The sequence below is a fragment of the Lycium barbarum genome, chromosome 11 (genome assembly GCF_019175385.1).
Source record: "Lycium barbarum isolate Lr01 chromosome 11, ASM1917538v2, whole genome shotgun sequence".
NCBI classification, from domain to species: domain Eukaryota; kingdom Viridiplantae; phylum Streptophyta; class Magnoliopsida; order Solanales; family Solanaceae; genus Lycium; species Lycium barbarum.
In genome coordinates, this window is record NC_083347.1 from 119,375,972 (window position 1) to 119,403,539 (window position 27,568).

The 27,568-nt window shown below is 37.1% G+C and overlaps 1 protein-coding gene across 7 annotated transcripts in view; it reads left to right on the top strand.

Annotated features, from left to right (window-relative positions):
- Nucleotides 1-22,028, top strand: part of LOC132617360 (uncharacterized) — a 32,897-nt gene extending 10,869 nt beyond the window's left edge. For 4 of the 7 annotated variants that reach the window (XM_060332348.1, XM_060332353.1, XM_060332354.1 and 1 more), the window contains 11 exons: nucleotides 535-876; nucleotides 1,329-1,566; nucleotides 2,320-2,774; nucleotides 3,227-3,464; nucleotides 5,534-8,164; nucleotides 8,287-8,431; nucleotides 13,698-13,757; nucleotides 16,652-16,702; nucleotides 16,785-16,848; nucleotides 18,335-18,425; nucleotides 21,743-22,028. In XM_060332348.1, coding sequence (XP_060188331.1) covers nucleotides 535-876; nucleotides 1,329-1,566; nucleotides 2,320-2,774; nucleotides 3,227-3,464; nucleotides 5,534-7,980 — 3,720 coding nt within the window. In that variant the 3' untranslated portion in view covers nucleotides 7,981-8,164; nucleotides 8,287-8,431; nucleotides 13,698-13,757; ... (2 more) ...; nucleotides 18,335-18,425; nucleotides 21,743-22,028. Of the gene's footprint in view, nucleotides 1-534; nucleotides 877-1,328; nucleotides 1,567-2,319; nucleotides 2,775-3,226; nucleotides 3,465-5,533; nucleotides 8,165-8,286; nucleotides 8,432-11,046; nucleotides 11,792-13,697; nucleotides 13,758-16,651; nucleotides 16,703-16,784; nucleotides 16,849-18,334; nucleotides 18,426-18,545; nucleotides 18,619-21,742 lie in introns of those variants that run through there. The other 3 variants (XM_060332349.1, XM_060332351.1, XM_060332352.1) reach the window with 3 other exon arrangements.
- The last annotated feature ends 5,540 nt before the right edge of the window (nucleotides 22,029-27,568 follow it).

Below are 27,568 nucleotides of genomic sequence, written 5' to 3' on the forward strand. Positions count from 1 at the left end.
TTACCTCTTTCTTCCCACCGTAATTGACCTAATTGTAAGTAGCCTATGGCACGATTATCATATACTATCATGTTTCTTTTGTTTTGAAGAATCCGGACATTGTACCTCTACTTTGTGGTCGTACCTGCCTGTTAGACAGGTGCTTTGGAAGTACATAGAAAATACTATCATGTGCAATGTCTATTTGCAAATGGTTCATAATAAGTATTATTCATTTGCAAGGTGTCTATGTGCGTGCATATGAAAGTTGAGAAGAAATAATATGAATGTCTTTCTCACATGTCTAATAGAAATTGCTACAATTATTAGAGAAACATTATAACTAAAATTTCATTTGGTTCCATTATAGCATATGTATATATGTGTGTGTGTGTATATATGAATATGTATATATTATATTATGTATGTAGAAGCCAACGGTAAGTTGCCCAAATGCGTCATCTGAAGAACGCAGTTCCAGAAAACTTGCTGAATAGAATATATTGCATGATATTTTTTGTTGTCATACCTGATACTTCGTTGATCATTTTGTAGGATGTTCTCATGTACAATTTCTTTAGCTCATCGCCACTTGGGAATCAGTGGAGAGTCGTATATGAGTACATGAAAGTGCAAAGTTTAGCCGATTTGTCCTTCCCAAGTTTCTGTGATGCGAGACATAATATCTGGTGTTCTGAGCTAAAGCAACTTTACGTGGCTATCACTCGAACGAGGCAAAGATTGTGGATCTGTGAAAGTGTAGATGATTTTTCCAGGCCTATGTTTGACTACTGGAAAATGTTGTCTCTTGTGGAAGTAAGGGAGGTCGATGATTCCATTGCAGATACAATGCAAACTTTTAGCACTCCGGATGAGTGGAAGTCAAGAGGATTGAAGGTAAGTTGATCTTCCTTGCTCCATTGCTACTCCCTCATTTGTTGCTCACTTCTCTGTCTTACCTCACTGATAACTGTTTGGCCGAACTTTCAAAATCTGCTTATTTTGAAAAATGATTTTTGTCAAAAGTGCTTTTTGGAAAAAGTACTTTTGGAAAGTAGCAGTTTGTGTTTGGCTAATCAATTTGAAAAGCACTTTTGCCAATATTAGAGTAGTACTTTGTGCTTGACTAATGTTTCAGAAGTGTTTGTGGGGAAAAACTTACATTTTTTAGCTTCTCAAAAATAGCTTTAGCTACTTCTCAAAAGGACTTCTCCCCTAAAAGCTTGGCCAAACATTTCAACTTTCTAAAAATACGCACTTTTGGCTTCCCAAAAGCTTAGCCAAACAAACTATAAATATGCATCTCAACTTCTTTCCGTTCTCATAAAGTGGTTGATGTTGTCATGCAGCTATTTTGGGAGAAAAATTATAAGATGGCGCTAATGTGTTTCAAGAAAGCGGGAGAAACAAATTGGGAGAGAAGGGCAAAGGCAGCTAGCCTCAGGACAACTGTTGAACAAATTCGTTATACAGACCCCGAAAAGGCTCGCACCTGTCTTCTGGAGGCTGCTGAGATATTTTATTCCATTGGCCGGTTTGAGTCTGCAGCGGAGTGTTTTTATGACTTGGAGGATTATCAGCGAGCAGGTATAACGACGGTGATCTTGTTTGGACTTTTAGTCATTTTGCACTTCCGTTTCTCAGAATTTAAGCATCAACTTTTGAGGTTTAGTAAACATACAGCGTGCATCTTATGCTTGAGGGGTTATGAAGCATATTGATTGTCAGCTAAGGTGGAACCAGAATTTCAACTTCTGGGTTCAGGATTTTAGAACGACGACTTCAAGTGTTAATTACTAGTTATAAACTTAATATCTGTGCATATTTAATGACCTTTTTAGAACAAATACACTATTTGAGCAAAAGTTACCGGGTTCGGCTGAACCCATATCCGGGCTTCTAGCTCCGCCACTTGTTGATTGATCAATGCTAGGTAGACCTGTAGAGATTCGTTACTTGAGTTTACATTCATTTAACTGAAATTTCCGCTTCTCTCCTCCAACAAAAATGAAATTAAAAAGGAAAATGCATCTTTTTTCTTGCCGTAGGCTATGTTTGTTTAAATGAAAAATGTTTGTGTACCTATTCACATCAATCTAAAATGGTGAAGGTCTATTGTCCTAATCTGTTGGTTATCTCTGGAAGTCAGTGCTATGAAATGCTAATAAACTGTACATCTGCTCCATCTTTTCCCATTGAGTTATTTCTGATCTTTTTAGCTTATTAATAGAGATTTCCTTGTGCATTTTTCCTTTGCGTTGTCGTTACGTAAACATGAGCAGATTTCATATCCGATCGTGTTTTTTGTTATTCTGTTTAACCTGAAAAACTTATGTGCAGGAAATATTTATTTGCACGAGTGTGGTGAACTATTAAAGGCTGCTGAATGTTTCTTACTGGCCGGCCGCTACAAGCAAGCAGCACGAGTTTATGCAAAAGGAAATTATTTCACAGAGTGCCTGTCAGCTTGTACCAAAGGAAAATGTTACTACTTAGGTCTGGAATATATCGAGGACTGGAAGCAGAATGCCCTTCAGCATACTAATGCTGGGAAAACTGATGAAATTGGAAAGGAGTTCCTTGAGAATTGTGCATATAATTTTTTTGAGCTCAAGGACACAGCTTCCATGATGAAATTTGTCAAAGCTTTCCCGTCGATGGACATGAAGCGAAAATTCTTAATGTCTCGAAAGTGCCTCGACGAGCTGCTTCTTTTAGAAGAAGAATCAGGAAACTTTGCAGATACAATGCAAACTTTTAGCACTCCGGATGAGTGGAAATCAAGAGGATTGAAGGTAAGTTGATCTTCCTTGTTCCATTGCTACTCCCTCATTTGTTGTTCACTTCTCTGTCTTACCTCACTGATAACTGTTTGGCCGAACTTTCAAAATCTGCTTATTTTGAAAAATGATTTTTGTCAGAAGTGCTTTTTGGAAAAAGTACTTTTGGAAAGTAGCAGTTTGTGTTTGGCTAATCAATTTGAAAAACACTTTTGCCAATATTAGAGTAGTACTTTGTGCTTGACTAATGTTTTAGAAGTGTTTGTGGGGAAAAACTTACATTTTTTAGCTTCTCAAAAATAGCTTTAGCTACTTCTCAAAAGGACTTCTCCCCTAAAAGCTTGGCCAAACATTTCAACTTTCTAAAAATACGCACTTTTGGCTTCCCAAAAGCTTAGCCATACAAACTATAAATATGCATCTCAACTTCTTTCCGTTCTCATAAAGTGGTTGATGTTGTCATGCAGCTATTTTGGGAGAAAAATTATAAGATGGCGCTAATGTGTTTCAAGAAAGCGGGAGAAACAAATTGGGAGAGAAGGGCAAAGGCAGCTGGCCTCAGGGCAACTGTTGAACAAATTCGTTATACAGACCCCGAAAAGGCTCGCACCTGTCTTCTGGAGGCTGCTGAGATATTTTATTCCATTGGCCGGTTTGAGTCTGCAGCGGAGTGTTTTTATGACTTGGAGGATTATCAGCGAGCAGGTATAACGATGGTGATCTTGTTTGGACTTTTAGTCATTTTGCACTTCCGTTTCTCAGAATTTAAGCATCAACTTTTGAGGTTTAGTAAACATACAGCGTGGATCTTATGCTTGAGGGTAGGGGTGTTCATGGTTTGGTTTGAGTCGGTTATTGATTAAAACCATAACCAAACCAATTTAGTCGGTTTTTAAATGTCTAAAACCATAACCAAACCAAATAAAATAATAACCACCGGTTTGGTTATTGTCGGTTTGGTTGGATTTTTCGGTTTATGACTACCAGCCATGAGACTTATCAGTAAAACATTAAAAAGTTGAAAAAACATGTCTTTTTTTTGTTCAAACTATAACTTTTATTTATCGTTTAAGGTGGAACATACATCATAGAAATATTTTCACTAGTAGTGATAGTGTCATACTCAAGTTACCCAAAGTTGCTAAACTATTACATATAGAGCTAAAAACTAACTAAGTAGTGGCTGCACCATTTTTGTCATCTTAATACACATACCTCGAAATAAAGTAGAGCATAGGAGTTTTTAGTTGTTGTTACAAACATACATATTAATTAAACATAAAGACTACCTAAAATTAAAATGAAAATATATGAAATAAAAAATTTTTGTGTAATGATCCCAAACTTTGGGGCAATACCTGCATTTTGTCCTCAATTCTCCCATTTTATTAAAAACACTTTGTGTAATGATCCCAAACTTCAGATGTTTTTCTATCATTATCCAGGGCTAGGGTCTCGACTACAAAGAGTTGTTCTTTTCTGCCTTTTAGGAGGATTACCCACGGAAGAAGTATTAGGGCATTATCATGTGCTTGAGTTGCAGCAAATGCTGATGTTACTGAAGTATCTTCTATAGGAACCTCCAAATCTACAACCTCTGTCCTTTTCATATGAAAAATATTAGAAGTTTAGGAAGGTATAAATTCGGGAAAAAAAAAAGAAACAACCTAAAATCCAATGGCTGACAAAGAAAGGCTAAAAATTTAAGTTAAAGACATTAGACTCTAACGTGAGCTTATGTTAGTAGGTTTACACTTAACACTTAAAGAGTTAAAAGACTTAAAGACATGGGCTTGAACATATTCTTAAAACATGGGCCGTAAACAATCGTGTGAAATAAGTAGACCAAAAATTAAATTAATGATTGAAAGGTATAAAATATTTATAATTATTTATGAAAAACTAATATTATACATATAAATAATTATAAAATTTATGTATATAATTTATCAGTTTGGTTCGGTTATTTATTCGGTTATTTTTTAATATAACCATAACCAAACCAAGTCTTATCAGTTTTTAAAATTTAAAACCAAATCAAACCAAACCAAACCAAATGTCGGTTTTTTTATTCGGTTTGGTTAAATTTTCGGTTTGGTTTTGGTTTTAACCAAAACCGTGAACAGCCCTACTTGAGGGGTTATGAAGCATATTGATTGTCAGCAAAGGTGGAACCAGAATTTCAACTTCTTGGTTCAGGATTTTAGAACGACGACTTCAAGTGTTAATTACTAGTTATAAACTTAATATTTGTGCATATTTAATGAACTTCTTAGAACAAATACCTATTTGAGCAAAAGTTACCAGGTTCGGCTGAACCCATATCTGGGCTTCTAGCTACGCCCCATGTTTATTGGTCAATGCTAGGTAGACCTGTAGAGATTCGTTACTTGAGTTTACATTCATTTAACTGAAATTTCCGCTTCTCTCCTCCAACAAAAAAGAAATTAAAAAGGAAAATGCATCTTTTTTCTTGCCGTAGGCTATGTTTGTTTAAATGAAAAATGTTTGTGTACCTATTCACATCAATCTAAAATGGTAAAGGTCTATTGTCCTAATCTGTTGGTTATCTCTGGAAGTCAGTACTATGAAATGCAAATAAACTGTACCTCTGCTCCATCTTTTCCCATTGAGTTATTTCTGATCTTTTTAGCTTATTAATAGAGATTTCCTTGTGCATTTTTCCTTTGCATCGTCGTTACGTAAACATGAGCAGATTTCATATCCGATCGTGTTTATTGGTATTCTGTTTAACCTGAAAAACTTATGTGCAGGAAATATTTATTTGCACAATATTTATTTGCACAAGTGTGGTGAACTATTAAAGGCTGCTGAATGTTTCTTACTGGCCGGCCGCTACAAGCAAGCAGCACGAGTTTATGCAAAAGGAAATTATTTCACAGAGTGCCTGTCAGCTTGTACCAAAGGAAAATGTTACTACTTAGGTCTGGAATATATCGAGGACTGGAAGCAGAATGCCCTTCAGCGTACTAATGCTGGGAAAACTGATGAAATTGGAAAGGAGTTCCTTGAGAATTGTGCATATAATTATTTTGAGCTCAAGGACACAGCTTCCATGATGAAATTTGTCAAATCTTTCCCGTCGATGGACATGAAGCGAAAATTCTTAATGTCTCGAAAGTGCCTCGACGAGCTGCTTCTTTTAGAAGAAGAATCAGGAAACTTTGCTGAAGCAGCGGAAATAGCACGGCTGAATGGTGATATTCTTTGTGAAGCTGATCTTCTCGGGAAGGGAGGGGATTTCAATAAGGCGTGCTCACTCGTCCTTTTATATGTGCTCTCTCACTCCTTATGGATGGACGGAAGCGAAGGTTGGCCTTTGAAATCGTTCGTGCGAAAGGATGAACTCCTAAAGAAGGCGACGTCATTCGCGAAGCATGGGTCAAATTTTGAAACCATGTGCACTGAGATTAAAGTTTTAGCAGGTGAGTCAGGTGACTGGTCCGACTTGAAGCATACATTCAGTTCCTCTCAGAAAAGTAAAAGTTTCCTTGGTGAAATGTTGTGCTGTAGAAAAATCTTGGATTTTCATATTCGAGTGGATGTAAAGAAGTATGTTTGGGATGATAAGTTATTGGGCAATCTACATGATTTGGAAGAACTGATTTCGTGCTGCCAGGTTGGTGTTGGGACACTGCTTCACTTTTGGAATTTGTGGAAGAAGAATGTCATCGATGTTCTTGATTCTATCCAGTGCCTCGGAGACGTAAATTATGGTGAATTCAAGGAGATCGGAGAATTCTGCCTAAAATACTTTGGCGCAAGGCAGCAGATAAATGGTCTCAACATTACGTATGTTCTGCTTCATCCAGCAGCCGAATGGGTCAAAAACATTCAAAACTTTGTCATTAAACGGAACAAACAGATGGTTTTTGTTGATGCTCGGCATTTTATTTCTGCTGCCCGGACTCATTGGCATGCAGAATTACTCGTAGTTGGTCTTAAAGTTCTCAAAACTCTTGCATCTCTCTATGAGTTGGCCGTAAAGTCAATGCCTCTGTTTTGTCAGAGCATGTGCCTACTAAATGTGTTCGAGATCGCAAAGTTTTTGTTGGAGTCCGAACACCATGATGGGAGAATACATAACTTTCTGATATTGTCTGGAAAATACTTTGAAAAGATATTCCCCCTCGATCCCCGACAATCAATGGTGGACGGTATGATTGTTCTAAGGAGAACAAAGCTTTCATGTGACGTACTTCAAGAATTCATTGTTCGAGACATTGGCACCAGTGATCTTCTTAGTTATGGACAGATTGGGAGGATAGTGATGATATGGCTTGCTTCTGGCAATCTTTCCGAGGAGCTGTACAAGAAAGTTGTTGGAAGAATCCCATCGGATGTTCCTTGGAAGTCATTCTTTGAAACTCTCAATTGCATGAAACAGAGGCAATGTATGGAAGATTTTGAGTCAAGCGATTCTGTTGGAGGAAAATTGTTGAAATTTCAAGAAGTTCTATCGAGTGACGGTAATCTTGAATGTTCTGAGGGATCTTCAAACAATGCAGCGGAAACTATGGAGGTTACGTTATTGCGGGAATTTTGTGATGCTTTGCAGGATACCTTCAGCGCACATTGGATGAAAATAGATGACTTTTTCTCCCCAGTGTGCTTCTTGTATCTTCTTGAGCGCTTCCTGATTTTGGTATCTCAGTATCGTGGAATCTTCTTCACTGCAAAATCTTCATTTGTGGAGTGGCTGATATCTGAGCAGTTTGAAGCCCGAAAGACTTCCACGCATGCAATTAACACACAGCATCTAGAAGAATTTTATGATTCCGTACTCGTGATGGTGCAAGGATTGATTTATGATAAAGCTAGTACAGTTAAGTGGATTGAACGATCGAGAATTAACGTTCATCTGTACTACAAGCAGATGGTATTGAGATTGGTTCTTATACTGTGCTTACTGTGTGTGAACTGTGAGAAATACTCTGACGTTCTCTTCAAAGTACTCAGTATCGATGATGTTAGGAACCATCTTCCGGAGGAACCTTATGACATTCTTCAGCGAGGAATGGAGATAAATTACGTTCGGATCAATGATTTTGGAGAAGCTTTTGAAAAGGTTGGAGATCCTCTTTTGGTTGTCAACGTCGGTGAGATTGAAGTCGAGTTTTCCAATGTCATTTCGGTGCAGTTGGGAACAAACTGCAGCAGAGAAGATATCTTGAGTTTGTTGCTTCCGGCTGACAGTTAGTTCAAATTTCCGTTGTTGAAGAAGTTATGTTTGATCCATCCGCTAATTTTTCCTCACCTTGTGGTGATCAACCAAAGGGTTCGGCAATGCCACTTTCGGCTGTTACTCCTGTGGCAGGTCAATGATGTCTAGTGGCAATGATGGCTGTGGAATTTCTGCAAATGTCTTAATGGTTCATCTGAAGGTGAAATTAATCCTAATTCTTTTAGTGTTGTGACTTGGAATTCAGTAAAGTTGAATTATTTGTTTTCATGTTTTTCTCTCTTTCTACTAATTTGCTGAACTAGTGTTTTTTGTTGTTTTAAGGAGGAAATGAGGGCCAATATGAACTTCTTCACGGGTGCAATTAACCTCTGCTCGGGGAAGAAACTTTATGCTGGTGAGGCATGATGGAGGAAGCGCGTAATACGCTTCATGAGTTGATACAACTCGATTCATTAATGAATACAAGGTTCGCTGTTTCTTACCATTGTACTTTAATTTTTTCTTTCTGATGGATTATATCATACTACTTTTGGATAAGCGTATCATTTTAGATCAACAAGACGTAATTCCACCCCCCCTCGCAAATTTTAATATGAACGGCGAGGGGCAGACAGACATGGCTGCTGTCGAGTTCTAAATGTTAAGGTTTAATATGGATATTGACACGTGAAATTCATTCAAACACTTTTAACTTTATAATAAGTGTGGGTCTAAAGGACGACCAAGGATATTCTCGTTATTCTATCTTTTGGTCCAATGCTAGCTGTTAATTTTATTAGCAAACACGTGTGCTGCTTTGTTTTAGCCAGACTCCTAATCTGCTCATCTTCCTCACTCACCTCTCTTAGTTTTATTTCATTATTTTTGCCTTCTTTTGCAATTTCTGATTTCCTCTGTTCTTGTGAGTTCTTGCTATTGCAGTGGGTTTTGGTTTTATTTTTTGGTTTTTGGGGTTTCTTTAAATTGATTTTCGGGGACGCTCTCATTAGACGGAGATGGCAGTCATCCTTTCACAAACTCTTGAACGACGAAGGGGACAGAGATATTGTGTTAGGAGATTTGGAGTACTCCGAGAGGTGTCGTGATTTTGGATATTGTAAGAGTATAAAGGTTGAGGAAGCTAAGGGTGTTGTTCGTAGGATGAGTAGGGGAAGAGCGACCAGGCCCGATGAGATTCCTGGGGAGTTTTGGAAGACTGTAAGGAGGGCAGGTTTGGAGTGGTTGACTCGGTTATTTAATGTCATCTTTAAGACGGCTAAGATGCCCGAAGAATGGCGACGCAGTACAATGATTCCGTTGTACAAGAACAAGGGCGACATTCAAAGTTGCAACAACTACAGAGGGATCAAGTTGCTAAGCCACACTATGAAAGTATGGGAAATGGTGGTAGAGATGAGGGTGAGGAGAGGCGTGTCTATCTCAGAGAACCAGTTCGGATTCATGCCGGGGCGCTCAACTACAGAAGCTATTCATCTTGTGCGGAGACTAGTGGAGCAGTATAGGAAGAGGAAGAGGGACTTGCACATGGTATTCATCAACCTAGAAAAGGCATACGACAAAGTGTCGAGAGAGGTTCTATGGAGATGCTTGGAGGCTAGAGGTGTACCTGTGGCGTACATTAGGGCGATCAAGGACATGTATGATGGGGCCAAGACCATGGTAAAGACTATGGGAGGAGACTCACAGCACTTTCCAGAAGTGATGGGATTGCACTAGGGATCAGCTATTAGCCCATTTTTATTTTCCTTGGTGATGGATGGTTTGACGCGGCAAATTCAAGGTGAGGTGCCATGGTGTATGTTATTTGCATATGACATAGTCCTGACTGACGAGTCTCACAACGGAGTTAACGCTAAGTTGGAGGTTTGGAGATAAACTCTGAAGTCTAAAGGATTCAAGTTGAGTAGGACCAAGACAGAGTACTTGGAGTGCAAGTTCAGTGATATAGTGCATGAGGCGGACATGGAAGTGAAGCTTGGCACCCAGGTCACACAGCAGAAAGATAGTTTCAAGTATCTTGGGTCTATTATACAAGGAAATGGGGAGATTGATGATGACGTCACGCACCATATTGGTGCAGGGTGAATGAAATGGAGGCTTGCCTCCGCAGTGTTGTGTGACAAGAAGGTGCCACCAAAACTTAAAGGCAAGTTCTACAAAGTGGTGGTTAGACCAACTATGTTGTATGGGTGGAGTGTTGGCCAGTCAAGAAATCTCATGTTCAGAAGATGAAAGTGGCGGAAATGAGAATGTTGCGATGGATGTGTGGGCACACTAGGAGCGATAGGATTAGTAATGGGTAATTGTAGTCCGACTAACAAAATCAGCACACTTCTTGCCAGTAAAGACTACATATGGTGGAGTGAAAAATGCACAGATATTTATGAATGAAATTGTCCGACTTCACGGAGTTCCAGTGTCCATCATCTCTGATAGAGGATCACAATTTTCCTCCCGCTTCTGGAAATCTTTTCAAGAAGCATTAGGCACACGAGTAGATCTCAGTACAACATTTCATCCGCAGACAGACGGGCAGTCTGAACGTATTATACAGATCTTGGAGGATATGTTGAGAGCATGCATTCTTGATTTTAGAGGTAGTTGGGATTCTTACCTACCTTTAGCTGAGTTTGCATACAATAACAGATTTCAGTCAAGCATTGAGATGGCCCCATGTGAAGCTTTGTACGGTAGGCGATGTCGTTCTCCTATCGAATGGTTTGAAGTGGGAGAGGCTAATGTATTGGGACCAGACTTAGTACAAGAAGCCATTGACAAGGTCCAGGTGATTAGACAGAGGTTGCTCACCGCTCAAAGCAGACAAAAGTCTTATGCTGATAAGAGAAGACGAGATTTAGTGTTCACAGTTGGGGATAAAGTTTTCTTGCGAGTCTCCCCTATGAAAGGTGTGATGCGATTCGGAAAAAGAGGTAAATTAAGCCCGAGATTTATAGGACCATACGAGATACTTAATCGGGTAGGAGAAGTGGCTTATCGTTTGGCACTTCCTCGTAAGTTGTCTTTTATCTATCAGTGTTTCATGTTTCTATGCTAAGAAAATATATATCAAACTCTTCTCAGGTGCTTGAAGCACCGACTATACAACTTGATGAGAACTTGAGGTATGAGGAGGAGCCAGTGGCTATTGTTGACAGACAAGTAAGGAAGTTGCGGTCAAAAGAAATTGTGTCCGTGAAAGTCTTATGGAGAAATCATACCGTTGAAGAAGCTACTTAGGAGTCGGAAAATGATATGCGAGTCAAGTATCCCTAGTTGTTTCAATCTACAGGTATGCACTTGTTTTAAATTCGGGGACCGAATTTCTTAAGGTGGAGAGAATGTAATATCCCATATTTAATAATGGGTATTTGGGTAAATTAAAAAAAAAAACTGGTGGCTAAAGAAATAAAGTGCATCATATGACAAATAAGGAAAAGAGAAGTATAAAAGTCCATGGGCTTTAGCCCATTGAGGAATCTGGCGTCACTTTAAGAAAAGGACAAAGGATTAGAAAATAAAAAATAAAAAATAAAAGAAAAACTTACCCTCTGTTTGGATGGTTGTTTCCCGTGGTTCATTAATGTACAGTATGGTATGGTACATTATGGTATTGTATTGTATTGTACTGTATTAATAAACATAATGTTTGGATAGACTGTATCGTTTGTGGTGGTTTAATAACATTTGTATTGTTTGGTTTGACTGTATGGTACTGTATAATAACTTATAAGTTTACTAAAATACCCTTAACTCTTAATTAGAAATTAATTTGTATATATTAATAAAACTCAGGTAAAGAATAAAATAGAAACTTTAAAAAATAAGTAGGTAGTAAGTGGGGTTGGTGGAGGGGTGGGTGGTGTGAGGTGGGTGGTTGTGGGATAAGAGTGGGGGTAGTGGATGGTAGAGTGGGGGTGAGTGGTTGTGGGGGTGGGTGGTGGTGAGGGGCAGTGGGTGGGGGTGGTAGAGGGGTGGGTGGTGTGGGATGAGGGTGGGGGTGAGTTGTTGCGGGGTCGGGTTGGGCGGTGGTGAGGGGTAGCGGGTGGTGGTTGGGATGGTGGGGGTGGGTGGCAGAGGAGCGGGGTAGTTGGGGGTGGGGGTGGGGGTGGGTGAGTGGCGGGGGTAGGGGTAGGGATGGGGTGAGTGGCAGAGGTTGAAGTGGGGTGGGTTGAGTGGCGGGGGTGAGGTCGGGGTGAGTGGTAGGGTAGGGGTGGGGGTGGGGTGGGGTGGATGGTGGAGGGTGGGGTATAATAGAGAAATGAAATATGTAACTACGGAAAAACCACCAAATTCGTTGTTTCAAAAATTGGGAGTTTTCATGGTTATATAACCCTGGAATGAACCACGCGTTTACAACACCATACCACATAATTTTAAGAACAATGGAAACAAATATGGTTTCATAGAAAATCATACATTAATGAACCACGGGAAACCACCATCCAAACGGGGGTTAGTAACCCTTCAACAAGTACAGCGAACAAAAGTTTTGTTCTGGTGGTTCCGTACTCCGCAAAACCATTTCAACCATTGTTCTTAAACTTCAACAATCAAGATTAAGGTAAGTACGTTTTCTTGCAGCTGTCTCAGTTAGTATCATTATATAAATAGTATATTATTGAGTTGAGTCTAAATTGAGACTTTAAGAGTTCAGCAAATCAGAAAAACAGAGAAGGAAATTTGAGCGGAAACTATGAAGAACCATACTACAATTGAGAAATATAGTGGGTGATAAGACCATGTCAGGGATTGGCTAATTATTAATTTGGGTACAAGTTGGGCTGAATAATTGGATGAGTGAATTTTAAGAATAGGTCAATCGGTAGATTAAGGAATGATTGAGTTAACCATAGTTCGGCTAAATATAATTCTGTGAATTGAGAGCCAAATATGAAATCCTGAAGGGTGGTTATTTAAAGTTAGTTTCGGATTAGCATAAATGAGAAATTAACATGAGATCGGTATGATGTGATTATAGATTGATCGAAGGACGTTGTACAGTTTGCTCGAGGTGACGAGTTTGGTACTTCGACACGAGTACTGTGAGCAGTAATCTTACCACAATTTGTATTTTCATAACCTTCATGGTTTACACAGGATTTTGAAAATAAAATGTGTTATTGATGCTTTGATATGTTTTATCGTTACTTGAGATATGATTACCGTTTCTAAAATGAAATTACATGATTTAATAAGAATTGAAATGCCCTGTATTGTTTGAAAATGCTTTCATATGAGTATTTACTATTTACAAAGAAAAGTATTAATGAGAGGAGACTTTGAAGGATCCCGTAGTTAACGGCGGGTTCGTTAGACCTAGTGCACCTTGTATTTACAAATTACAGTTACAACCCTCGCTAGTGGGAACGTAGAACTAGCATACATGTACCATTTTCCCTCGAGCGGGGACCTACAGTTATATTTGACTCCTCTTACGAAGGGATCCACATGATATAGATTACATGATCCTTTCTTGGAAACCTCCCAGATATAAGAGTTGATATGATAGCGTTTACAGAGTTTATTACTGAATTGCTAAATGATTTCTGCTTACATGGAAACAGACAAGATTGGTTGTTGTTACCATTTTTCCAAAAAAGGCATTTATTTCGTGATAGTTATCGAATATTATATAAGCACGTTTTATGACTTGTCCCCAATAAAAATGGTTGTGATTAAGTGTTATTAGTCACTGAGCAAGTGTCTCACTCCTCGCTATTTTTTTTTTACAGAGACGCAGGTGATATTGGTGAGGATTACGATAACTAGAGAGCACGAGTTGAAAGTTTCTGGTGAGCCCCGCACTTGTTCGCGTGGGCGAAGAGTCTATTATTTATTATGATCTTTTCTTTTGAACTCTTAGAATTGCTCCACAGTCATTTGATTTGTTCTATGAGTATTCTTTATTTATTATAGTTTAGTGACTAGTATTAGACGTTTTTCCCGTATTTCAGAGATGTTTTAGTATTATTACGTTGCAAATGGGTTGATTGAGAATGGTTGCAGTTAGTTTGGTTGAGATTGGTTATTTCTGTTGTTGATTTTGTGATAGGAAATTTTTGGATAGTCATAGAAACAGTGGAAACTCTGGCCGATTTTCTGTAAATTTTCGTTAAGGTTTGCTTTGGGAATCCTACCCCATAGCGCCGGTCATGGTCCTAAATTGGGTCGTGATAGAAGGTCTCCCCGATTTACTTTTCTTCTACTATATTTCTCTACATGGTATCAGAGTCATAGTCACAGGTTGGCTTCTGTATTTTATTTCAAGATCGGGTTAGTGGTAGATTCAACTGGTTTCTCTAAATGGATTTGAGCGGCCGTGTTAATGGACTGGGGATGGAGTTGTTGAATTAGTCCAATTACAAGGTATGGAAGATATGTACGGAGTCATACCTTGTGGGAGAGGATTTATGGGATGTTGTTAATGGTAGTTACACAAGTCCTCCTACTGACAGACCGGAAAATAGCAGCGCATACAAGAAGTGGAAGCAGATTAATGCGAAGGCGGAGTTCATCCTAAAGAGGTCCATCTCGTACAACTTGTTTGATCATATTATAAGGTGCAAATCAGCTCATGAAATTTGGAGGACCCTTAATCGTTTGTTCAACAAGAAGGATGAAGCCCGGCTGCAAATATTGGAGAATGAATTGGCGAACACCACTCAAGGTAATCTTTCTATTACCGAGTACTTTTTGAGGATTAAGAACTTATGTTCAGAGATCTCTTTATTAAATCCGGATGAGGCTATCTCCGAAGCACGAATGAGAAGAATTATCATTCGTGGTTTGAAATCAGAATATATTCCTTTTGTTACATCAATTCAAGGATTGGCTCAACAACCATCCTTGGAAGAGTTTGAGAATTTGTTGTCATCGCATGAGCTACTAGCCAAACAGATGGCTAGTGTATGTTTTAAAAAAGGGGAAGAAAATGCTCTTGTAGCCGACAAAAGGAACTTCAAAGGAAAAACATTCAGAGATATGCCACACTCTCGATCTCAAAGTGTTTCCAGCTCGCTAGAAAAGGATAGAGAGTCTACTAATAACTATAAGGAAACTCTAAAATGTTACAGGTGTGGTAAAATAGGTCACATAAATAGATATTGCCGAACAAAAGAGAGCAACATGGCTCAAGTTGAGAAAGCTGCTGAAGAAGACTTCATAGCCGAGGCTCGAGTAGTAGATGCCTTGGCTTCCTTCAATTTCGAAAGAGACTGGATCATGGATTCAAGAGATAATACGGTCCATTACGTGGAGAAGGAAGGCATTGGTGTCACCAACAAAAAGCAAGCAGATTCCAAAGACGTTCAGACTAGTGAAGTGGTAGCTGCTATCGAGGAAATCAACGAAGCAGATCCTGAAGCTGGTAATAAAAGTTTGGACGTGAGGGATGTTGAAGTAGAACCTGAGCAGGCAGTGTCTAAAACTATATATAGTAATGGTGACCATTCCGGAGAAAGCATTGAAGGAGTTGTAGTGAAAGTTGAAGTCTCTGGTCAATTATTTGTCGTATCAGAGTCAATCACTAGCTCAGATCAAATACTGGAAGCAGATGGAGAAGTCGACGGTCAAATAAATGAAGAGGTTGAACTTGAAGGCTCAATTTCATATGGAGATACAAGCAGTATGATTTTTGAAAGCTCTGAAGCTGCCAAACAGTTTATCGAGGAATTGGAAAGGGAATCTAGTGGTGGATCCTATGCTGGTGTTGAGGCTATGAAGGAAATTAATGGTCAGTTCGTCACTGACTTAGGTGCTTGTCCAGATAACACAATTGGCAAGGAGCTAAGAGAAAGGGGAAGTTTGGAAACTCTAGAACGTGAAACTCAGCATGGAGATGATTCATGTGGACAAATTAATGACGAAAAATGTTCATCATTTGAAGAAGCAAAAGGAGTCAAGAAAATACTGTTGAGATCTTCACCAAGGCACTCCCAAAAGCTTCGTTTGAGTTCTTCTACAACAAGCTCGGGGTAGTTTCCAAAAAGTCACTTTAAGAGGGAGTGTAAAAAAGTAAAGTTGATTTTTGGAGGTACAAAAAATCCTAGATATTTAGTAAGGGATCTAGAATAGTCTAGTGTAGGATCTTGGATAATTATCTTAAAGAAAAATCTAGATATTCTAGAGTAGTGTTAGAAGATAAGGCTAACTAGATATTTTGTAGATATATCTAGATAATTCTATCTAGAACCATCTCTAGACAAGTATAAATAGGCATGGCCTTGAACATTTGTAATCAACCCAAGTTAACCCAACACAACCCAATTGTAAGTCATTCAAGCCAATTCAAGAAAGTCTTCTTCCATAACCAAATTCTCCTTTTCATAGCTTCCTCTTCTTTAGTTGAATCTTCCTATCTTAGTTAACGATCTTGACCTAGCAGAAGGTCTCCCTGATTTACTTTTCTTCTACTATATTTCTCTACAACATGTTCTTTTATTGAGGGCATTTTGTTTCATGGAATTTTGTAATGCCACGGATCATCCATGTCTGTGCATTTAAACTAATTTTTAACTGATTGTGATGTTCTTTTATTTTGTTTTTACTTGATTTGGTATATTAATTAATTAATTTTTTTTTTTGGGGGGGTAATGCTCCCTTTTTTAATTTAGCAGAATTCTATTTCCATCTCCATATATAAAAAGTCAGTTAACTTTGTGAGATTTCTGGCATGTTTTTGACACAGGAAATTGGGGTTCGTCTAATGTACTTTGCAGCTACAATATGCTCCATTAAGGTAAACGTGTAGTTCAAAAGTTATTTTATTAATAATCTATTCCTTATTGTTTGAAATTGTAACTCTGATTGCATATTTGCAGATTCCATGATTTTGGCCCAGGGTACTAAATTCGAGATGTCAACGGTGCTAATTAACAACAAACAGTTAAGAGTCTGATTCACAATACATGATACTGCATTAAAATTTTATACCTATTTCTCTCTTTACCTATTTTTGCAAGCAAGTGTACATTGCACTTCTTAATTATTCATATTGAGATATTTGCTCAAAACAACAGTAAGTTCTTTTGGAGTTAGGTGCTACTAAGTCAACATCACGCATTCACCCTGCATCAGTTGTCCATTAAAAGAGAGTCATCCTTTTACACATACCGCTGGTTCTTCGTTTACTAAATCAGAAAAGAGGAACTTTTTAATTGCTATTGAGCCTTATTATTTTATTTTTCATTTATGTTGTTTTCAAACCAAGAAGCCAAAATACTTTCAGAAAGTTTGCACGAAGCAAATTAGCTACATCAGATACATGTAAGACTGTTGCAGCATATTCTTGAATATGGAAATGGTACGTTTTATATGGCCATGGCCCATGAGTTCATAAAAAGATCATCCGAGTGGGACATCAGCTTTTTGAATTCTATTTTATCTAGATGCAAATATTAAGTTGCCACTTTTAAATAAGAGATTGAAATAAGCATTTCTGGGAGAGAAAAGATAAAATATGTTCTGTTGGAAAGACAAAGAAACATGATCATTAATGACACAAATTATTTTCATGCATATAAAAAAAGTAAGTATACTTTTCCCTGCTTCATTAATTTAGTGTTAAGGTTGTGGTGAAAGTCTCTCTAATTTGTATATAGATAGTCAAAGCCTATTTGCCTCCGATTAGTTTGGATCTCAATTATTTTTTTATTAAGGCCTTGTTGAATCTTTAACCTAGCAGTTTACGAGCAATACATTGCATGTATGTGCTTTAATGAAAGTTGATTCCCCGCTGGTGGAAAATTTTTGATGATTGAATGTTGTCATTATTTGGAGTTATTTCCTCTTTGTTTCGCTTTTTCATCTGCAGATTACTTAATTTCCATTGAAAAGCATCTTAGTGAAAGGTGTATTTTTCTCACATTAGATTAGTATTTCCAGATCTAATTATCAAGTGCCCTTGAGAATAAGGTGCCACTGAAGTGTACATATCTCAAAAATGAGAATTTCCAACTCCTTACCAAAAAAATAAATAAATAGATAAATAAATAAATTAGGATTCGCATCTATTGTGACGCAGCAGCACTTATAATGCCAGTAAGTAACCTCGATTGCTAATGTCTTCTAGAGTAATATAGAGAGCATTAATGATACTCTTCATCTTGTGAAAATATGCATTTAGTGTTTATACTTGCTGGTGTACTGGAGGAGAGTGAATCTCAACTCCTTTTTTTCAATAAAGATATCAACTCAGTTTTTCATCGCTTAGAAATTTTTTTTTCTGCTGAATGCAATAATAGCATACGGCATTGAAAGTTGGTTTAGTGTGACTTAGGTCAAGGATGTTCATCGTTCCTTTTTTGATTTTCATGATTAGAATATTCACTCCCTTTTTACAATGTTTAAGATTATAAGTGGTTTTCTACAGATTTGCACATTTGAGGCCATTGAAAAGTGCCATTGAGAAGTATATAACTAGTATGTGCCCGTTTGGTGGCATTCCTTGGAAGAATAAATAGGTATGTCTTCTCTCTTTTCACAGTTCTCTCACCCCACTTCTCAAGGATTGGAGTAATCATCTTCTAGCTACTTATCCAGCAGTAAATGAAAATATACTGAACAAATTTTGTTGTTACCAGAATTGTACTTTGTATCTGCATACAAGGACATAGAAAAAGACCTTCAACTCCTCTTCTTAGAAGTGCTTCTCAGGTTTATACTATTTGTTCAATACTTTTAGTGCCCTGCACCAGTTTTACATCATACGTTTAGTGTCATATATACTTAGAAAAACTTTACCTTTAGTATCCATAAAACAGAAAATTTATTGATATAATATGCGATAGATGTAAAGGTGTAGATTTATACTTATTCGTTACTAGAGAATTGGCCCGCGCTACGCGCAGTGATTAAAGGAAATTATAAATTTTCTAACTAAGAAAATAATCTTTACTCTCCGATCAATGTTATATTCTCTTTGTTCTCCAATTGTAACATTATCAACTGTTCTAATTATATTATCAAGATTGATACCAAATGATAAAACAAAACCAAACTTAATAATTTAACATCGAACAAATGAGAGAGAATTTATTCTTAACTAATAAGCCAAAATATATATTCTTTAATACATTTCATTTCTATTTTCGTAGTAAATCCTTTGGTCTTTTTCTTTTAATCTAAATATTAGTAAAAAAAATATTTTCTAGATCTTTTAAATAAAATAAATATGAAATGAAAAGTAAAGAAAGAGGATTACATTCAAGTCATATACTCTTTCCCTATTGGTTTTCCTTGTAAACTTTTTCTTTAACTGTTTATCTTTTTCTTTCGTTTCCAATTCACTAACTTTGGTTCCTTTTTTTTTTCCTATTCCCACCTTACCCCTCCTCTATAAATATGCTGTCTCCAAGAGTGCTCGTATAGTCGTATGTTTTTTTTTTCTTTTTTTCTTTTTTTCTTTTTTTCTTTTTGCAACTACCGTGCAAAAACGTTAAAGAGGCGAATAAATCTTTTTACCTCTTCCGATCTAATCTTCAGAGTTACATAGTATACATCTTAAATAGTGAAGAGAAAAGAATTAAAAACATTATTCTTTTAATTGGGTAAAATGATAAAAGAGTTCAAAATAATAATTAATTTAATTTTTCAAGTGTCATGACCCACGTGATCTCCCTATACTAATCCGACACAAGCCATATTATTCACACAGTGACAACAAAGATGAGAAAAATGTTTTGACACCGCTGCAACACACCTATGACCAATATACTGCAACACAGACCAAAAAACAGCAACAAAATGAAATGAAAGTAAAAAGTATATACAAACTATAAATTAACAGTGAATCAATTTCATTAAATAAAAGCTTGCCAAACTTGTTCACCACCTAATAGAAGTTGATACGGAGATATTTATGATATCATCATCTTGATCTAATAATTAATTTTATTTACATACATACATTTAGTTTGATATGTATAGGTGAGGCCGTGAGGGTACATTTCTTGAAATATTTAATATCTTAAAAACAGGTAATAAGAATATTGTTAAGACAAAAATAATTTGGAAACTCATCAAAATGTAGTTGAGATAAATCAGTGACCACAATATATATAAAGCTGAATTGGAATTTGGTTTTGGGATAAGGTAAAGAATTGAAAGGGACAAAGGATAAATGACAAATTACATTACAATTTAATACTCATAATCGTATAATACAATTCAATACCCATAATTGTATAGTAATTACTTTTAACAGTTGGAGAAATGAAACAAATCCGTTACTAATTTGAATGCTACTGCTTATGACCAAACTAAAATTGATCTCCTCTTCCTCCTCGTAATTATGTTGATAGTGAAAGTTGTAATGCAATTTCAAAATCTCGTCTCTTCCCTTTTATAAAATTCATAATTATGTACATGAAGAGCATTTTAGTAAGGACATCAAAGATAACATTTATAATACCAAATAGGATAAAAGAAAAATGAGGAAAATTAAGATCATTTTTTAAAATGAGACCAAATTTATACAAATAATATATACTATAAATAACTCTCATACTCCTAAAATTATATCTACACATATGATTCGAAGTTTAATTAACAGTCTCCCCTCATTCCTACTTTGAGCCTATACCAAGCTACAAAATTTATTGAATGGGGGAGGTGAATGGTTTGAAACGAAGATCAAAGATCTATAAAATCAAGTTTGTATCTCATATGGTAAGCAAACAGACAGGAGCTTTAATGGGTAGTTTGTGTTTCATATTTTTTCATGAAAAAGAGTGTGAATCTCCCCCTTTTTTTATTATTAATAAATATAAACCTTTATAATCCCAGAAAATCTTAAAATATTTTCCACCGGTTAGATAATAGATGAAGAGAAAAAAGTGTAATTAAGAAAATTAAGAGATATAACTAACAGAATTAAGAGAATGGTTTTGAATTTTTTAATATACAACACATTAATTTTAAAATGAGAAAAAGATACATGATCTTCTCGACCATAGAGATGTATCACCTCTTCAAAGCCTAGCTTTATATAATATATAGAAGATTACTTGCAGGCTTGCAGCAAATGAATAAAAAAGATCACAAAGAAACCAACAAAAAAAGAAGAAGTTGTACCTGCCTTTCGTTCTCGGTACGTATATGCCTTTTGATTCATAAGCATCATAATGAATGTGGACTTCCGCAACTACTATAGTCACCTGAGACTACAATAAACCACAGATATCAGATTCATGACATTACCTTTTAAAAAAATCAACCGCACCAATGGCAAAAAAAACTAAAGAGAGAAAGCATCATAAAAATAAGAAAATATAAGAACTTAACATATAAATTAATAGAGGAAAGCATCATGCAATGCAACACATAAAAACTGGAAACAACCTACTATCATGAAACTAACGCATGATTAAAAAAAAAAAAAGACACATTAACAGAATCGAAGATGGCAATCTTTTATCTGCAGAATGCAGCACTTATAATGATGTAACGATAAATGAAATAACAAACATTATGAGGACTTTTGCACTTCCAAAAGTTGTGGGAGTATGGAAATAAAGATCACTAAATTTTTACATTAAAGAATATGAAGTAAATGAAGGAGTAGTACTTGACACTTTTTTTTTAATAATAAAAAATAGAAAAGTTAGAGAAATTGTCAAAAAAGGGAGAAAAAAGATAAATAGGAATGGAGGTCATAGAGATGTGCCACATCACCTTGTCTATGCCTAGCTTTATATTATATATAGATTACTGTAGTTTTTTTTTTTTTTTTCTCTTTTTATTCTTTGTGCTTAATACTTGTAATTGTTCTTGGCATCAGTGTCTCAGCCAGACAGGGTCGAAGTATGATCTCTCAGAGCTTGGAGGAAAAAAAGTATTTTCCTAGAGGTTCAAAATGGTCCTTGAAAGTTAGTATCGTTGCAAACAACTCATCACTCAAGTGGATATTTCACAATAGTTTGAGTATCTTGTAGAGCTTTGTTCCTCAATGTAGGAGAACTCTTTGAAGTGTGAGTATGTTGCAAACATTGAATCACTGACAATCGTGCTTCCTTTTTAAGGGATCTAGATCACTGAGTATGAAAATATCTTTTTGATGTTTGACATTATTTTTATTAATCTTGTGATGTGCAAATATACAAAGGATTGTGTTGGGCCTATGTCCATGCCTTGCACGGGCACAAACCATCTAGTCATCTTTAAATTGTGGCCCCTGGTCCAGAGGTTGTTCTTTATCTGAGTGATTGCACATAGTTTTTAAGGAAAAAAAAAGAGTGTTTTTTTAAGGTTGATTATGCAAATGTCCCTTTTTGGACGACCCTTTGGATTTGGTCCCTAATATTTAAGGTTATATAAATATAGCGCTTAGGAAATTATCCTCTTGGTTAGACTCGCGTCTAATAATTGCTCACTAAGCTGTGCAGATTCTTCATTTTTGATGCCAAACCCATCTCCACATGCGACTGGGATGGGTGCGAATGCTGGTGTGGGTGCGGGATACGGCTCGGATTCGGTCAGTCAATTTCGGATAGTTTGACTGGAGTCTATGGACAAATTTAGGGGCAAAATTGAGATTTTGATTTCTCAAAATAAAAGATAAAACCAATTTAAGACATGGGAAATGGAATGTCCACCTCGGGGAATGAAAGATTGAATTCTACAATATACTTGTAACTTTTCATAGAATCTCTCCCAAAATTTAAAATATATTTATAGCTCCATTTAATAATTTTGAATTTTCTTAGCTGAATTTTAGCATCCGTACCCTTGAATCTTAAAATTTAGATTTTTCCAAATTCTTACCATGTCGGGTACCCGCATGTGAGTCCGAGCAACTTAGTTTGCTCATATATTTATCAAACCTTATCGGCAACACATTAAACTGTCATCTAACCGTTGAAGTAAGTTACAAAAGTTTTCTCATAAGATTTTCGTTGAGATCGAAAGGATATTTAGATTGTGGTCTAAATGGTCTATAATTTGCAAGAGATGTAAAAAGAGTATCATTTACTAAATAGTTGTCCATTTTGGTCTGTTCATTTAAGTTAGTCTTGATATTGTCTTCTCCTGTTAAAAAGAATAGGACCTCTCTCTGAAATTTGACTTTAGACCCCAATGTTATTGAGACAGTCCCGGTCAAGTTTTACATTTAAAAAAGTTTGAAATCATGATTTGGCATCCTAAATCCTAACTTTTGGAAAAGGATTTAAAATCATGATATGAAGTTGAAGTTTAAATTTTATGTAAATTTTATAAACAAACGCTGATTTGAAATTAAAATATGAAATCATGATTCCAAATTGCATGAGATTGTTTGGACAATAAGAAAATTGAGTAATAGTTTTTGGAAAATAAAAATAAATTGAAGAAAAATTGAGTGCGCGGGGAATATGAGGAATTGTCCATCATTAATCAGCTAGACTTATATCCTTAGCCATAAATATTCGAATTGAGCATTTGAGTGTGACATGAATTCTAGTCAGCGAATCCTTCTTTAGTAGGCCGAATAAGGTGAGATATTTTAAAATTAAATTTGAAATTAATTTTGTACTTAGCTTTGTCACGCCCCGAACCATGGCCTGGACGTAACACGGCACTCGGTGCCTGACTGCATATGACCGTGCGAACCACATGGCTTGCTGAATCATCATGATACATAACATAAGCGGAATATAACATGAATGCATAATGAGCCTTTATAAAACATGGTAAGTCATAATACTTAATAAAATACTTGTTTAAACATGAGTGAGCCAAAATGGCTATACAACTCCAAATGTCTGACATGACATAACTGACTTGTCTAGTCTATGAAACCTCTATCATGAGTCTGATTGGAAAACATACTTACTCGGACAAGGCCCCCAGCATACCTCAGATGCATAACTAATCATAAGCAAAAGTTAAGTAAACCCCGAATGAGATGGGGCTCACCAATAAGCTGGTACGTGCAGATCCTAATGAGCAGAGGCGTCGTCCTGTAAGTTCGTACCTGCATCGTGAAATGCAGGCCCCCGGGCAATAAAAGGGGACGTCAGCACATTGAATGTACTGGTATGTAAAGCAACTGAAAGAAATAACATGGGACAGGGAATAACATGATAAGAACTGAAACTGAAAACCTGGACATGAACATGAGCATGAGTACATATGTATATATATAACATTAGTAAAAACATGATAAGTAGGGAGAGCAATAACTTATAACCGATCCATGGTCTGGTTCTTGCGTCCCGCCAGCAGAACACTCAGTCCTTGCCAGGGAACATGAGATTTGATAAAATATAAAAGGATCCAGTCATTATGATAGATCGTCCGGGACATGGGTGGAGCGATCCTCATCCTACGGTGGCTACGTAGTTTTAGGCTATCTGAAGCCCTCCTCGGTAATTAATGCAACTCCCAAAACATGAACACGTAAAATAGCGGCAGTTGCTGCCCATGGTATATCATGAATCATAACTTGCTTGTACATAGTGTTCATGAATCATAACTTACTTTTATAGTTTCATAAGATAACTTGTCATAGTCTTACAAAACATGTTTTTGGTTCATAAGTAATAACAATAGTTTGAAATCATATATATATATATACTTGTCTTGAAAACATGCTTGTAACTTGATGGATGAAATCATAAAGTTTCATATAAACATAATGAGAACACATGAGGAAGAATTCATGATTCATGGATTTAGCTAGGATTCCTAATATCCGTAATGGAAGATTAGGAATACAATAACGAACATAGATACAAAATTCTTGTACACACATACATAATTACGGGCTACCAATATGTTGAGTTTAATGCCCTAGGATTTGGACTTCATAGATTTTACGAAACGGATCATGGGGAAGAACGTAGAGATTCCCACATGTGGATGAAAGTTCTACATACCTTAACTTCCCGCTTTTGAGCGTATCACAATTTCCTTCAATCCCTTCAACTTCAATCTATAGCAATACATGTCATAGGGATTCTATATTAGCAACAATATCCATGCTTTGTTCATCTAAGCATTTTATCAAACACTTGGTGGGCATGAAGCTCCACAACCCTCATTAATGGTGTTTTCTTCACCCAATCCCCATTATATTACTTCTAGATACTTCTACAATCTCAATTAGATGTAATTAACATCATTCTTCATCATCCATATGAATACAACAATCCCAAGTCAACAATCCAACAACTCTAACATAGTTCATATAATTCTCTTCATCAAACCCAATTATTATTCTCCCTACAATTCACAACTATAAATGATTAGGGGTAGAAACATTACCTTTTATGAGTAGTCACCACGAAATCAACATCCCCAAGTTCGATTTTTAGCTTAGAATGACGGCAACAACTTGTACTACGCTTTATCCTTCACGAGCCTCGGGATTCGGGGCCTTCAACTTGGTTGATTCTCTACTTTCTCTCTCTAATTCTCTTCTCTCTCACTTTCTCTCTAAAATCTGAAAATATGGAGGAAATGGGGCTGCTAGGGTTAACATTTCCCTTATATACCAAGGGGAAATGGGTTTGACCCAACTTGAAAACGGGTTGGGACCGTTCTGTCTTAAAACGTCCATATCTCCCTATCCCGATGTCACCTGTGAACCCACGACCTATGGTTGGAAATTTATTTCAATTATATACAACTTTCGTTCTTTGAGTTTTCCCAAATTCCCAATTTATGATAGGGTTATGGCCTCCCGAAGTCAAGTGACCCGAAACGTACATACGGACCAAGATACGGTCACTGTTACGGTCCCGTAACACAAAGGACGGACCGTAACTTGGTGAAAATTTCCAGTGAGGTTCTGGAAATTTTTGGTGTGTTACGGTCCACTGTTACGGCCCGTAACACGAAGTACGGCCCGTAACGTCACCGTTACGCTGGCAGAATTTCCAGCGAGCAGGCTTCAGTACAATGGGCATAACCCTTTGCACAGATGTCCGTTTGACCCCCATAATATACCGTTGGAAAGATATTTCAAAGGGCTACAACTTTCATCAAGAAAGTTGTCTCAATTTCCCAACGGATTTTCACGAAAATTGACTGGAAGACAGACGTATCGAAAACTTAGCCGATTCTATAGGATTTCAAGTGCCTTACTATTAGCCATATTGAGACGATCATATCTCCTTGCTACGATCTCTGATTAGCTTGTTCCTTATATCGTTAGAAAGGTATTTATACATACTACAACCTCATTGGGGTTAATTTCCCAAATTCCAAACCGATCAAGGAGTTATCGCTGCCCAAAATAGGCCTATCAACCATTTTCGCAAAACGTTCAAACCTTCAGTGTTTCCACTAGAACTCTAATGATATGAGCTTAACTCAGTTCCAAGATGCGGGGTGTTACAATATCTCCCCCTTGGGATCATTCGTCCTCGAATGATGGGTCATGGTTAAGAATATGGTTGGACATGGCTTGACTACATGAACGTGAAGGAAACAAGACATGAAACATGGAGACTGAACTAACATGACATGGTTATCTGGAAACACGAATACTGAGGCATGAACATGGGCACTGGATAGCTGACATGAGCGTGGAACATGAGACATAACATGACATGGGGCATGGAAACTAACATGACATAGTTTCATGAAAACATCAGTGCCTAAACATGAGACATGAATAGCGAATACATGAACTTGAACGTGAAATGTGAGGCATGAATACATAAGGGACATGACATGAATACTAAAGGTATTTACCTTGAAGTCTATCTGCCTGCTCTTCAAACAAGTGAGGATATCTGGATTTCATGTCTTCTTCGGGTTCCCATGTAGCCTCTTCAACCTAAGACCTTTACTGAAGCTACTTCCTTAGTTCTCAACTTGCGAACTTGACGATCAAGAATGGCTACGGGGACCTCCTCATAGGTCAACCCATCCTTAACTGTTATAGTATCAGTAGAAACAACCAACGATGGGTCTCCTACACGCTTTCTCAACATGGACACATGAAATACGGGATGTACAGCAGCCAAGTCTTATGGCAACTCAAGTTCATAAGCCACTAGACCGACCTTTCGTAGAATTCTGTAAGGTCCAATATATCTGGGACTTAGCTTCCCTTTCTTGCCAAATCTCATGACACCTTTCATAGGTGAGACTTTAAGGAACACCCAATCATCAACTGAAAATTCTAAATCCCTTCGTCTCACATCTGTATAAGACTTCTGGCGACTTTGAGCCGTTTTTAAACGCTCCTGTATTAACTTGACTTTCTCCATAGCCTGATAAACCAAATCTGGTCCTAACAACTCTGCTTCACTTACTTCGAACCAACCAATTGGTGATCTGCACCTTCGCCCATACAGAGCTTCAAATGGTGTCATCCCAATACTAGCATGGTAACTGTTATTATAAGAAAACTCAATGAGTGGTAAGTGATCATCCCAATTACCTTTGAAATCCAAGATGCATGCTCTCAACATATCCTCCAGAGTCTGAATAGTACGCTCTGCCTGGCCATCTGTTTGTGGATGAAAAGCTGTGCTGAGGTTCACCTTGGTACCCAATCCTTTCTGAAAGGATTTCCATAAGTTCGCTGTAAACTGAGCACCACGATCTGAAATAATGGACACTGGTGTCCCATGCAATCTGACAATCTCATTAACATACAGCTTGGCATAATCTT